Below are 15,036 nucleotides of genomic sequence, written 5' to 3' on the forward strand. Positions count from 1 at the left end.
AAAAAATATCTGTTATAGAAACGAAGAAAACTACGACATAACAGAAGAAAAAGGTATGGTATATTCATTTAATTGTAGTTGTAACCCGAAAAAAACATATATTGGTGAAACAAAACGAAAATTAAAAATGAGATTAAGTGAACGTATTCGAGCAATTAGGGAAAAATATGCAAATTCGGCAGTGGCCGAACACCGTAGCTCAGAAGGTTGCGAAATTGATTTGAATACCCTGAAAATAAGGAAAAAGAGAAAAATAATTATAAAAGAGAATTATACGAACACATCGATATAATTAAACAAACGGATAGAATAAATAACAATACCGGAAGAGATATACACCAATCGTGGAGAGGAATCGTCGATGGGAGAGGGGGAGACATATAAAAGGAAGGATTGGAATGGATTGGGGTGAAGATTAAGTGAATGAGAACAATGATGAACATGAATGGAATTATCTGGTTAATATTGCCTTTGAATATGCTCTGAATTAGGAATGTATTTAAAAACCCAGAATTTGTAAGAATTTCATTGTTTTATTGTTGGAAATTTTATGTTTATTTATAATTGTAAAAAATATCTTTTAAATGCTTGCTGATGAGGGACAAACACAATGTTAAAGTGTTTGTGTTCAGGTGATTTAAATAAACAATATTATTTCTGATCTGTAAGACCTAATTGCTGCATTCATAAATCCATTATAATAAGTTCTGTTAATTGATAAAGTACTAGTAGACGAGATAAGTTTAAATTAAGGTAAGGACACAAAGGCATATTAACTAGGCAATTAATATGTATTTTTTGTGAATTGGATACGATTCTTATTTGAGGGTGATTATTAATGGAATAGATTTGATAACTTTTTCATTTTATTATTATTTGAACAACAACACAACACTCACACTCAAATCACTCGTATTTCATTTCAACATAAGGTAAGAATGGCAATGCTGAATAGAATGTGAAATTTTTCAGCTTGCGATTAGTCTTATCTTCCTCCAACGGAAGCACACTTACTGTTAGAGGACACTGTCTATTACTTTCATCATCTTGCAGTTGTGCTGTTTATTAGAATAAATACAATATTGTTATGTATGTTGAGTGACAGCCTATATTGACCTACCCCTTGGTCTTGTCAGGCAACTCTGTTTCTCTGTGTCTTGTGAGGTCACTCCCTTTGTCCTAGTCTGTTGGCCATGTACAAACCTAGGACCTTGTTTATCAACTGTCCACTTTTTAATGTGGTGTTTTGTACACATTAATAAATTATTTGTGTTGTTTGTGAGACAATCAAGATCCTCATTTTTTCATGTATATAACAGGTATACTGTAACTTAATTTTTTTCCATGCTAGTTCTTGAAATAATATATCCTGAAGTTAATAAATAAATACGATTTATAAGAAAATTTCAATTTCAGAAAACTACATTATATATTTATAATAATCTTCTTTATCGTCTAATCCCATTTCTCTTTTTAAAACAATACAGTGTTGACATATGTATATCTGGAAGATTTTAATTAAACACAGAGTTGCTGATAAAGCAAAAATATTTGTACAATTTTTATGTTGTTATTCATTCTGAAACTTGAAGTTACATGTTCTGGAATGGAATCTCAATGTGAAACATTTAAAAATAAGTTTATTTTTTTAATACCATATTCAGATTATATTCTAAAACATTGTACAATTTGATGTTGCCAAAGAAGCTTTAAGTATTTAAGTAAAAGCTTTAGAGTAAAAGAAGCTTTAAGTAAAAGTGTGTTGTTTGTTTTTATCAACAATATCTTTAAAGCTTCTCACATATATATTTTAATGCTGATTTTTAGAATTATCCTGAGTTAATGTATCACAAATAAAAAGAGAAATGTAATTTCCATCCTATTTGATTATTATATTTTTTTATTACATGCAAAAAATATCTTTAATTTTCATGTATAAAATGGATTATAAATCGTATTTAACAGAGTGCTATTACAAACTTTATTATGCTATAAACATCAAACTTTAATGATCTATCAATGTATATAGGATATTAAATAACTTAATAGCCAATTAGTAATTCTATATAATTCAGTGAATCATTAAAATGTAGTAATAATAATGAAGCCCTAGATTATTGAGAAGAAGAACACTGGAATATGTTTGAAAATAAATTATTTAATTTATACATTTAAATTTAAAAAATATATTTAGTTTCTATTAATATAACAGTTAGTAATTGTTAATATTTATATGATTATCATATTAATTAAGTTGATGTAATTAATATTTAATCATAAATGTTGTGTACTTATTCTCATAGACTTAAATGTAGGCTTAAAATAATGTAGACTAGCAATCAGATGGCTGAGGCAATTAAGATGTCGGCCTGCTGCTCTAAGGGATCAGAATTGAATCTGTATGACTGAAAAACTCCAAGAATTTTTGGGAAGTAATCTGTCCAAGATATATCAGGCTCTCTTCCTTACCACCAAGTTGCTCCCATTGCAGTTTGGCCAAGCCCATAATGGGGACAACCTGATTAAAAGCCCTCTTAGATCCAGTTTTTAACTCTTAGGCACTAAGAGTAATCGCTAATAACAATCACTATTTATTCTGTAATTATTAATAAATACAGGCACTCCTCACTTTACGACCTATCTGCTTAACGACCACTCGAATTTTGACCTGCAATTTGGGGAATCCCCTTTCTCGGCTTGAGTGTCTGTCAGTGGCGAATGGTGACATGCACACTAAGCGTACTATAATAGGCTAATAGCGTACTATAATAGTCTTTTTATGAATAAATTTGAAGTTTGTTGCATAATTTGTATAATTTTACAACGATCTTATATTCCCGGCGCAAGCTCCTTGCTTATCGACCAATTCGCTTAACGACATAGTCGTCGGAATGGAACTCGGTCGTAAAGTGAGGAGTACCTGTATAAGTAGTTTGTGCAAAACCCTATTTCTAGTGTGAAAAGCTCTATCTACTAGTATTGGCTAACTACAAAAGAATTACCTTATGTTGATTTTTTATACTTATTTAAATGTTATCATCAATAGTATTTTAAAACTTTCGTCATATAAATAAAACAATAAAGTTTTTATAATTTTAATATCCAGTTGATAAGTATAACAAAAGAAATAAATAAAACAAAAAATTTAAGTGCACATTTTAGAAAAATTAATACGTATAATATTTTCATAATAATAAGTAACCGATAGAGGAGGAAAATTAGATTTATTATGTAATAAATAAAAATTTAATCATTTCTAATCTATGAAGAGGTAGATAAGAGATAATCTCATATTATTTTAACTTCAGTAATATAAAGAATAGATCTACCTTAGTTCATTTATAATAAAATTAATTTTATAAATCAGTAATAGAGAGAGAATATAATTTTTTTTTCGTCAAGAGAAATACTCAAATTTTTAAATTAGTCCATATTGTAATTGTTGCTTCCTTCGCTAGATTTGTTAGCATTCCCCAAATCAGTTTAAAAGATGATAAAATTATTAAATACCTTTTATTTTTTATCTTGTTCTTGATCACAAAACATTAATTTGAATGTTCTTTTATACCTGGATAAATATCTTCAATATTTTTTTCTTTGCCTTTTAAGCTTAGATCTTTTGAATTGAATTCTTATATACATTTTAATTAAACTTATAAATTTAAAGAAATTAGATCTGTAAGACAGACCAAAAAAGAAAAAAAAAAAAAGCAATTATCATCGGTCGAGTGCACGACATATTAAAGTTCAGTAATTTCCACCGTATTATTGGTCATTCGGCACTTAGCTCGTATGACAAGAATGGGAAAAATGACGAACTCATTCCTCTCTGCCGGGTTATGCAGCATCCCTCCCACATTTAATACCTTCATTGAAATAGAGCTTATCATGTCGTGTTGACAGCTCAGTCTGTATTCCACTGTGCTGCTGGCCGGACAGTTCTCTGAAATGACTGATAATTCCAAAGCCAGAGTAGTAATGCAAGCAAAAGAACTTCTTAATAATATGTGAGTATTTTAAAATAGTACACATGTATATAAGTAAAAAGAATGCATGTTTTATTGTTAAAAAAAATATATATATATATATATATTCTATCGTTACGAGTATAGTACAAGTTTATAAAACAATTTTATATATAAATGATTAATCAAGCAATAGTTTTTAGATAACGTAGCATAGAATACCTTATTTAATAATTATAAGTAATATTATATATGTACTTTTAAGGTATAAAGGGTGAAAGATTTTCAAAGATGCATGATGTAGTTAAGATATTTTATATAAGTTTATTAATTAAAATGAATCTTTACACACTGTTATTAAAAACTGCAAAAATATTTTGTTGTTAGATTATTTGAGAGATTAAATAACCGAGTAAATATAAAGTTTTTTTGGAAATACATATTATAATTTAAAATTTTTTAAAGCGATAGACATTTTCCCAGGTTTAATTGTTATAAAAATACTTTTGTGAAAGGATGACAGAATTTATAGTGTTGACATTTATCTTACAATATGTAAACAATTAGAAATCTTTCCTTTACAATAATAAAATAGCGGATTTGATAAAACGTTAGTAATACTTTAATATAAATTAATGTTTTGTTAAATTTATTTACAGTGAAAACATTTTTGCATTTTAAATATTACTATTAACATAAATCAGAAATTATTCTATGGTATTTAATGCATTAAATTTAAGTTTATTGAGATTATTATAGAATATTACATATATAACCGGCTATTTGAGCTCTTATGATTGATATTAATAATACATTTTCTTCTCTTCATCTTCAATTTGATGTTTTTTTATTATTCTCCTATTTAGATAATCTAATGTAATAATACGAAAGCTTAATTATTTCATAAAAAATAATTTTTGATATTAAATCTTAATATTACGTTATGTATGAAAGTCATAGATTATTTTTATTAGTTCAAACTTTTGTTCAAATTAATGTAATAAAATTATAATTTGCTTATATATAATATGTATTTTTTTAGTTTGAATTATTATAAAATTAATGGAAATTGAAATTTAATTTTTAAAAAATAGTAAAATTATTATTTCAATAAAATACGACGATAAATGTTGATAATCCTTAATGGGTAAAGTTTATAGTTAGAGCATTGTCATGAATACAAACAAATATTTAACAACTTTGCAAGATTACTTACCGTGTGGAGAGTCAAAGAAATTACTCCTATACTATATATAACATTTCTGCAAACATTTATTAAAGGATAAAACATTTCTTTCAGATTTCTTTGTCTCCATTTAAGATCCTCTATGCTTTTGTATCAAACAAGAACAATGGAAAAGTTGATTTAAATACTCAATCAACTTTTCCATTGAATCATTCTTGTTGGAATTGAAAGCATAGAGGATCTTACATGGAGAAGTCCTAAAAATGTTTTGTACATTAACAAATATTTAAAAACATAACGTGCTGTATTGCTCTGAACTCGAGAAATTTTTTCCCTACAACTTTGAACTTAAAATTGAGGCAATCTTTGTCACTCTGTTTATTTTAAATACATTATAATTAACAGTTTTACTCCCAAAAATTCTTTTATAAAAATTATGGTGCGTCAAACTAGAAGCATTACAATATATTTAAAGTGTAATTATTACTTATATCATGTTTTAAATGTATAAAAATATTTATTTACTTTTTTAAACAAATGTAACGGTCATATAAATATGAATTATTGCTTAAAAAATTACAATAGCTCTACATCTACTTTAAAATAATAAAGTTCAATAGAAATTAATGATTGAGTTATAGTAAATATTTTAGATTTTTTTTGTAGCATTTACACATCAGTTCTAAATTATTATTATGTTGGGTTACATGAGATATACTTGGTTAACACCGGTGGCTGTGTACTATGCCGGACCGAAGTCAAGGCATAGTAACCTAAACAGAAATTAAAGAAGTGTATCAGTGTGTGTGTCTGTATTCAGGAATTTTCTCACAATATAACATGTATTCAATATAGTGGCCTTCTGTAGTGTGATGTATGTTTGATGTATGTGTTTCTATTCAATTGTAATGTGCCCAGGCTTTTGTGTAGTGTGTGTGGTATGACACCTGTAGAGGAGAGAACAACAGGTACAATAAGCACCCTATCCATCTCCACAGATGCCTTATTTCCTGGGCAAGTTCTGTGTACTTGCTAATTTTTTTCAGTGCATGCGTTTTGTATATTGTGAGTGTTTGGAATGGATATGTCTATAATGTATGTGATTTTATTGTGTTTGTCAATGAGTGTGATGTCTGGTCTGTTGTGGTAAATTGTTTTATCTGTGATTATGGCTCTGTCGTAGTACATTTTGTGCATGTTGTTTTCCAATACTGTCTGTGGAATGTATTTGTAGTATGGTTCGTGGATGTCTACTAATTTGTGTTTCTTTGCAAGCTCTTGGTGTATTATATTTGCTACTTGATTATGTCTGTGTAAATAATCTGTCTGTGCCAAGAGCTTGCAACCAGAGGTGATGTGTTGTATAGTTTCTGGCATGATGTGACATTTTCTGCATGTGTCATTTGTGAGTGTTGCATCTTTGAGTATGTGTTTTCTGTAGTTTTTAGTATTTATGACCTGATCCTGTATGGCGATCATGAATCCTTCCGTCTCCCCAAAGAGGCATCCCCGAGCTAACCAGCTGTTTGACGCAGTTTTGTCAACAAAATCCTGGGCCAGATCATAAGGATGCCTGCCATGGAGTGCCTTTCGAGCCCACGATTGCTTAATGGTGTCTATGCTTTTTATATGTTGTGTTGTGTCCATATGATGTGAGTGTAAGTTTAATGGTGTGTTATTTGAGTCTGCTAGAGTTACTGCTTTATGTAATTGTGATGTTTCTTGTTTTTTGTAGAAAAACTCTCGCAGTGACTGTATTTGTTTGTAGTGAAGGTTAACTATGTCAATCAGGCCACGTCCGCCATCTTTACGTGGAAGGGTTAATCTTTCTGTGGCAGATTTAGGATGATGTTGTTTATGCTTAGTAAGTGTTGTTCTTGTTTTCCTTTGGAGTTGCTCAAGATCTGTGTGAGTCCAATGTATAACTCCAAAAGAATATGTGAGTACTGGAATGACATATGTGTTTATTGCTTTAACTGTGTGTTTTGCATTTAACTGTGTTCTGAGAATAGCATTTAACCTACTTTGGTATTCTTTAATTAATCTTTGCTTTATTTGTGTATGTTCTGTTAGTTTGGCCTGTTGGAATCCTAAATACTTGTAGAACTCGCCCTCTTCCATGGATTCAATAACGTCTCCATTTCCAAGTGCAAAATCTTCTTTCTTCAGGATTCCTTTTTCTATGTGAAGTGTTTTGCATTTATCTAGGCCAAATTCCATTTGTATGTCCTTGGTGTATGAATGTGTGATTTGTAGGAGTTGATGAAGTTGTTTTTGTGTGGATGCATAAAGTTTTATGTCATCCATGTACATGAGATGTGACAGTGTAAACTGTGTTGTTTTTTCATGTCTGATATTGTAACCATATTGCGTGTTGTTTAACATGTTGGATAATGGGTTCAGGGCTAAGCAGAACCAGAGAGGACTCAAGGAATCTCCTTGAAAAATTCCTCGCCTAATAAAAATTTGCTTTGTTTGTATGGAAGTGTTACTAACCCTGAGATGTAGTGTTGTTCTCCAGTGCTGCATAGTGTTTTGAAAGAATGCAATGAGTGATGGATGTATTTTGTACATGTGTAGAATATGTAGCAGCCAACTGTGTGGAACACTGTCGAATGCTTTTCTGTAGTCTATATATGCCATGTGTATGTTTCTGTGTTGTTTGTGTGCTTGCCGTAGAATGACTGAATCTATGAGTAACTGTTCTTTGCATCCCCTGTGGTTTCTACGGCAACCTTTTTGTTGTTCCGTTAGAATGTCGTGTTCTTCAGCATGTTTGTATATTTTGTTTGCGATACAGGATGTCAATAATTTGTAGAGTGTTGGAAGACATGTAATTGGTCTGTATTGTGTGGGGTCTGTGGTATTGTTGTTTTTAGGTTTCATGTAGGTGATGCCCTGAGTAAGAAAATTTGGCATGTCTTGTGGATTGATGATGATGTGTGTTAGGTGTTTAGCTAGTTCCTGGTGCAGTAATGTAAACTTTTTGTACCAGAAATTGTGAATGTTGTCTACACCAGGTGTCTTCCAGTTGTGTGTTCTGTTAACAGTGTATTGGAAATCATGTATGTTTATTTCAGCACAGGGCATAGTTGGTATGTTGTGCAAGTTTCTGTTCTCCTCCTCGATCCAGCCTGCATCAGCATTGTGCGTGACAGCACTGGACCAAAGAGAAGACCAATATGTTGTGAGTTCTTCTTCTGTTGGTGTGCCACTGTGCTGTGTATCAGTGTTTGCTTTGTTATTAATTTGTCTGTAAAAGAGTTTTTCATTGTTTGTAAATAATTTATTTTGTTGTTTTCGTAGTGTACATGTTTTGTATCGTTTGAGTCTATGTGCTTTGGCAGCAAGTTTTTGTTTTAGTGTATCAATGTATTCTGTAATGTGTGTGTTGTGATGTTCATGTTTTGTGTGTGTTTTTATTTTCTTGAAAATGTTTTTGAGCTGTTTCCTTAATTTGGGTGTTATGTTGTTTTTAGTGTATTGTGTCAGCCTGCCTAATTGCTGTCTAATGTCATTTATTTGTGTTTCTATTCTTCTCTGCCAGGCAGGCTTGTGATAGAATTGTGTTTTCTGTGTATTTGTCTGTGATTGTACTTTCAGTCCATGGTGTGTCACTACTGTGACTGCCCCAGCATAAACTAATGTATGAATGTCTGCGAGTGTAGAAATTGAATGAATGTAGTGTGGTAGTAAGTGAGTGTTTACATAATTTAGTGTTTTTCCTACTTCCTTTGACGTGTTGATTTTTGGTATTCGTGGTCGTTGTGTGGGATCTGTGCCTGTATATTTAGTGAGTGTTTCCTGAAATATAAGTGAGAGCGTATTAACTAAATCCATGTCTATGTTATCAGTGATGGATGAGGAAGTGTCTGTAGTATCATTAGTGGTAATTGTTGTATGTGTGTTATTATCAATGCTTGTTGCTGGATTATCCTGACAGGTTACATGATCTTCATTAATGTTAGATGTTTCTGTCTCTTGATGTATTTGATCAGCAACCTGTTGTTTGATAAGTTCAAGTGTTGTTTGTGGAATAAGGTTGTTGTGTATAATTGTTCTTTTTTGATCAACAACCCTTTGTTCGGTAACAGTGAGGTGAGGATACTGTTGTGTGAATCTATGATGTAGTTGTTGTCTGTATGCTGTCATGTTTGTTTCGAGTTTTGTGATGGTGTAGTAAGTACAGATGATAAGACTCGTTCATTTCTACTGTCCATTTCATCCGTTGGCGTGGTTTTCCAGCCCTTGTGGTCTGTGGATGCATTGCCACAGAAACACCAAGGCTGGGTTGGTTCCTCACATCTGTTGAGGGCATTGCAGTAGCCATGCTTGGGTCGGTGCTGCTTTCGCCACCAGTAACCAAGGGAGACTGTGGCCTATTTTTCGAACGTGAGCCTCTGCCTAACCCACGAACGCGGACCTTGTTAACCCGGGCGACGTCTGAGCCGGTATCACACTTTGATCTAGTTATTACCATAATAAATATCTCCACAGAATGTGGGTGTGGTCACTCTTAGCTTCATTTCTCCCCATAGACCTTACTGGCATGGGTGTCCCTACCAGGAGCTTGTGCTCCAGCCTGCATTGCCCTATGGATCAGTAAAATTACTGGGCTCTCCCACCACGACCAGGTGGTGATCATGGGGGAGAATAATAATAATAATAATAAATTATAATCTAAAAGAAAATATGAACGCACTCAACAATTGTTTAATAAATTCAGCCAAATTAAACTAGATACTATATGTAATATATATATATATATATATATATATACTAGTACAGTAGAGAGTCGAAAATCGAAATCAATTGGGGACTGGGGTTGTTCAGATTAGTGATTTGTTCCGATTACCGATTATGTATGAAAAAATATATTAACCTGTCTGATGTTCAAATTTTTCTCTGTTGCGTGTCGCTTCATGTTGAATTTTCGTCAATTTTAAGCCTAACGAAAATTTTTATAATAATAATTGAGGCTATCGTATCGTTAAAAATTATTTCTTCATTTTGTACAAACAAAATAAATATATTGAAGAATATAAAAACATGAAAATTATACTTTAGAAGTAAATCTAGTATCAAAAACGTTCGATTCAGCACGACACAGTCGACTGGAAATCGTTCCGATTACCGGGGTTCCAATTAACGACTCTCTACTGTATATTTCTGCTCTGAGGTCACTAACAATGTTTTTTCCTATATCCATTGTGGATTTGGCCAAGCCACAATGGGAGTAGCTAGATAGTGAGAAATGAAGATCAACATATCCAGGATGGACCATCCATGAAAAATTCCCGGGGTATCTATATTATATAAAACCACCGAGATTTGATCATATTTAAAGTGCCTTGACCATCCAGTTGTCTAGATTGATTTGTTAGGATCAGTGGTTCCCAACTTGTGTTCCTTGGAACCCTCAGCTTCTGCAATATAATTAGCATATGAGTTCTAAACTAATAGTTTTAATAAATTTCTCAAATATATTTTAGTTTCAAAAATTATTAATACTCATAGAAAGGGAGAACTATGCATAGACTGCAGGACTCGCATTTATGGAACATAAAATGCACCAAGTCTAGTGATAAAAGAATTAAATCATGTATTCAATCCTTTGCAAATTTTTTTTATCAAGGTCAAAAGGTTCCTTGATTAAAATACTGCAATTTCCAACTTTATTAGATAAATCATAGATATCTCTTGAAAGTGCTATATTATTACTTACATTCCTTCTTTTGGTAAGGAGTACTTTTATGATTTTTCATCCAGATATATGTATAAAGACCTGGAATTAATATCTATTAATTAAATGTACTATTAAAAGTTTTACTATCACAAAGTTTTTATGAATTCCTTTTTTCATGTTATTACATAGTATGGAAGAATATAGTCTTTAAGTATCATTATTGCTTACGTAATATATAAGTTTGGCAACTTTACACTTTAATAAGGATGTAAAGTTGAGAGAAGCATGGAAAACATTCATTCAATATCTGTAACTAAGGAGTTAAATATGAATCAAAAGATGACAATTCAAAGAAATTTCAAATTTTTGAAAAAATTGCAGGAAACATAAACTTTACCAACAATATTTTTTGTTTTGTTAAAACTTCTATACTTTTAACCGGTTTTTGATTCTTGTTGATGTCTACTGACAGAGGATTTCAAAATAGGCAGAATTTGTAACACATTCTGAACCTTACTAAACTGAATAAATTGTAAGAAATCGGCAATGCATGAATATTTATTACATACTAGCAATACCCGTCACGCGTTGCTATGGCTCAAAATGTATCTATTATAAATGTATAACACTTCCCCGCAGGGGGGAAATTTCGAAAAATCCCTTCTTAGTGTACATTCTCTTGACGTACCCTATTAAAACGCAAAAAACTGCATCTAATATAGTATAATAGAAGCCCAGTTCTTCATGGTAAGCCTTAATTTTGTCCCTCTCCCCCGCGGGGGGGGGAAATTTTGACATCTATATTATATAGAAACACGTGCGTATTCGAATGCAACATTGCGTCAAAATTTCAAAGCAATCGGGGAAGAACTTTCGGAGATTAGCTATTAGGAACAAACGAACCTCTCTGATAATTTGATGCTATTCTAATGGATTAGTCAACTATAATCTGACAACCTACTAATCAAATTTGTCTTATAAAGCCTTATTAATCCAAAACAAATGCAAACGAGAATTGAAAAAAGCTTACATGCAAATCTGTATCTTTTATGTATAATATATTTTACATAGCTATATTTAATGATTAGATTTCTTATAATTTATATTTTAAAAACTTTGGTAATCGTTTTGTTTATTTCTAAATTATAATATGTCGGCACTCTATTAACCAACGTTTTCAGATTCTGTCAAAGTTAAAGTTATGTAGAAAATATATAAGGACAAAAGCCTAAAAGTGTTTATAGAGCTATGGAGTTAATTAGCTTTAAGATTTAGAGAGTAATACAGTAATTTTTCATTTATAGGCATACCTTGCTAATATGGTAAGATAGGTTTCAAGCCATTACCATAAAGCAAATCATACCCCCTTTTTTCACTTGCCGGTGCATATAAAAGCCTAAGAACATATTTACACTATGATTAAGTATGCAGTGTAATCATATCCGAGCACGAGTATTAGTTTTCTAGGCCAGTGATCTCCAAACTTTTTTTATTGCGACCCCTAAGACGAAAATAATTGTACTCCTATACTGTGTGTGTCAAAAATCAAATTATTTATTTATTTTAAACAATATACATGCATTTAAATTAAACTACAAATTTACATTTTGGTACGCAAAGTGATACTTGGTGTACCCACTTTGGAGACCACTGGTCTAGACCATCCAGAGAAAATTACTTTTCTTTGGAAACCTACCATTTTGTCTGATCATCACCTTTGCTTTCCACAGCAGTCTCCTGTCCCATTTTTTAGGATTGTCCAAATTTCTTTCCCATTCTGCTGCTGTTGTAGTAACAGATGATTTTGACAGCAATTTCTATCATTATTTCCTACATCTATCACAAACTATAGTAATTCTCATACAAGGTCTTCACTTGCAAGTTTTCTCAGAATACATTGTTGCATAGACCCAAGACACACTATTTCCACAAATAATACACTAGGAAGAACTTGACAGTTCACCTTCACAACATCATTTTTCCTACTGGTGGAGGAATTACTGACCAAGTTTTTTTGTAAGAATCTTGCAGAAAGATCTCGAAATTTCAAAAAACTTTTCAAATGTCTTAATCATCTATTTAACTGCTCTGAATCATCCTGCTTTGATCACAGTTATACCTTAATATTGATCACCATTTAGAAGTGTTGTTTAATATGTCCAGGGATGTCCACGATGCATTTGTTTAAACATCCTCCACTGTGTTAGAAACAACTTTACTCCATAGTACATATTTAAACAATTACTCTGCAAAAATACATAGTTTTAACTAAAACTGTCTCATTTTCCACATTTCCATACAATTAAAGAGCATCATAACTTTAATTACTGTAAATCAGCATAAGTTGTTAGAATAGGAATTTCTAATGATAAGTTAATTTATTTCAGACTGCAAAAGAGTAGTAAAGCTGCTGCAGATGTAGATTATCCTGCATACGGGATAACGGGCCCCAGTAAAGAGACAACATCTCCAAACGGAGATCGTAAACTGGCACAGAGTGCACAGATGTATCATTATCAGCATCAAAAACAACAAATGATAGCTGTAGAGAAGTAAGTAATTAAATTTAAAAGAAAATTGCTAATAAAAGTAGACGCTTATTTATTTTGGAAACGTTTTTAGAGCCAGCTCGACTCATCATGCTTCCGCATCCGACGTGGATTCGGAAGAAGAGAACGAGGAAGGAGATTTCACAGTGTACGAATGTCCAGGATTAGCACCGGTAGGTTTTGTTTTGGAGTGATTTCTTTAGTTATATTTCAATTTTAATAAATATTACGTACTGTTTTACAGACAGGTGAAATGGAAGTAAAAAATCCACTTTTCAATGATGATTCCACTCCCGTTTCTCCACCTGCCAACGTTACGCCAAAACTTCTTGAAAAATAAAATTCCAAATGTCCACCAGCATTTGTGCCAGCTAGTCGTCATTTTTGCTACCTCTTTTAGCCATTCTTTTGTGACTTTACCATTTTTGTTGGTTCACTTCTAGTCACTCGATTCTTCAAATTGCACAATTTAACTTATTTACTACGATTTTTCCATTTTTTTTAAAACTTGTAAATATGCTTTTATCCTACAACAAATTACCATGCAAACTTGTCCAACATGATGATAAAGTTCCACTGTCTAAATCAAATTAGGGAAAATAACTTTAATTATATATTATATATATATATATATAAATATAAATATAGTATATTTATTTATAATGGTTAGAAATTTCTATTAAAATATTATATACAGTTATATATACATTAAATGCGCACATGAAGATGTTGTATGTATAAAAATAAGAGTTTACATTCCACGTAGAGTTATTTTTAATGATATAATTGTTGATTTTCCAGTAATATAGTATAAATTCTTTCCCTCTAGAATTATATGCAAATGCTTAATAGTTTGAATGTTAATAGTTTGACGTTTGCAAAAAAAAAAAAAAAAAACCCATTGTCGTAATAAATTATTGATCTCGTCCATTCTCAATAAATTTTCTAAGAATTGTGGTAGCAAGAAGCAGCATTGTTTATATTATGTACGAAGTTCCTACTAGTAGTTCAATTTCTCATTTTTATTGACAAGTAACACTTAAAATTCTTAAGCAGAAGAGGTCAAAAATGCTAATCTTACAGAAAATGTCACAAGCGTGCATCTTGTCGTAAATACCACCTACGTGAAACTCGGAAGGAATTTTGCGGGTCGTCGCGCGAGGTCCTTCAAACTCGCAGGATAGCAATTCAATCTCCGAATTACTTCCAATAAAATTTTTCCACAAATCAATTCTCCGCTTCCGTTTAATGACCGTTGAATATTTTTATCAAACCACTTAAGGAATCTCTATTCCACATAGTTCTAGTTCATTTACCACAACTAAATTCTGGTTAAAAAAAAAATTCTGTATCGTAACTGGGAATTTAATGACTTCGATATCTTTAGGTGACAATCAAAAAAGAGGATAATTAAAAATTGATTTTGGCACAGGACTTTTACACACGTACCTAATGCATTCGTTATCTTATTTCCCATTGCATGCATCCAACCAATCTTTTAAATGGCACGTTTATAATAAAAGAAATGAAATTGTACAACAAAAATGTAATATTAATAATAATAATAAACTTCGTTGTGTTTATGATTCTATTATGTAAAAATATACAACTGTTTAGAAATAAAATAACTATTGGTGGATTAACTTGTGA

The 15,036-nt window shown here is 31.4% G+C and overlaps 1 protein-coding gene across 2 annotated transcripts in view; it reads left to right on the plus strand.

The window, feature by feature from the left end:
- LOC136984024 (neural proliferation differentiation and control protein 1) overlaps positions 1-15,029 on the plus strand; it is a 50,342-nt gene extending 35,313 nt beyond the window's left edge. For both annotated transcript variants that reach the window (XM_067280935.1, XM_067280937.1), the window contains exons 5-7: positions 13,225-13,389; positions 13,460-13,559; positions 13,631-15,029. In XM_067280935.1, coding sequence (XP_067137036.1) covers positions 13,225-13,389; positions 13,460-13,559; positions 13,631-13,726 — 361 coding nt within the window. In that variant the 3' untranslated portion in view covers positions 13,727-15,029. The remainder of the gene's footprint in view (positions 1-13,224; positions 13,390-13,459; positions 13,560-13,630) is intronic.
- The last annotated feature ends 7 nt before the right edge of the window (positions 15,030-15,036 follow it).

The sequence above is a fragment of the Centruroides vittatus genome, unplaced genomic scaffold (assembly GCF_030686945.1).
Source record: "Centruroides vittatus isolate TY-2023 unplaced genomic scaffold, ASM3068694v2 contig_900, whole genome shotgun sequence".
In the NCBI taxonomy this organism is placed as follows: Eukaryota; Metazoa; Arthropoda; class Arachnida; order Scorpiones; family Buthidae; genus Centruroides; species Centruroides vittatus.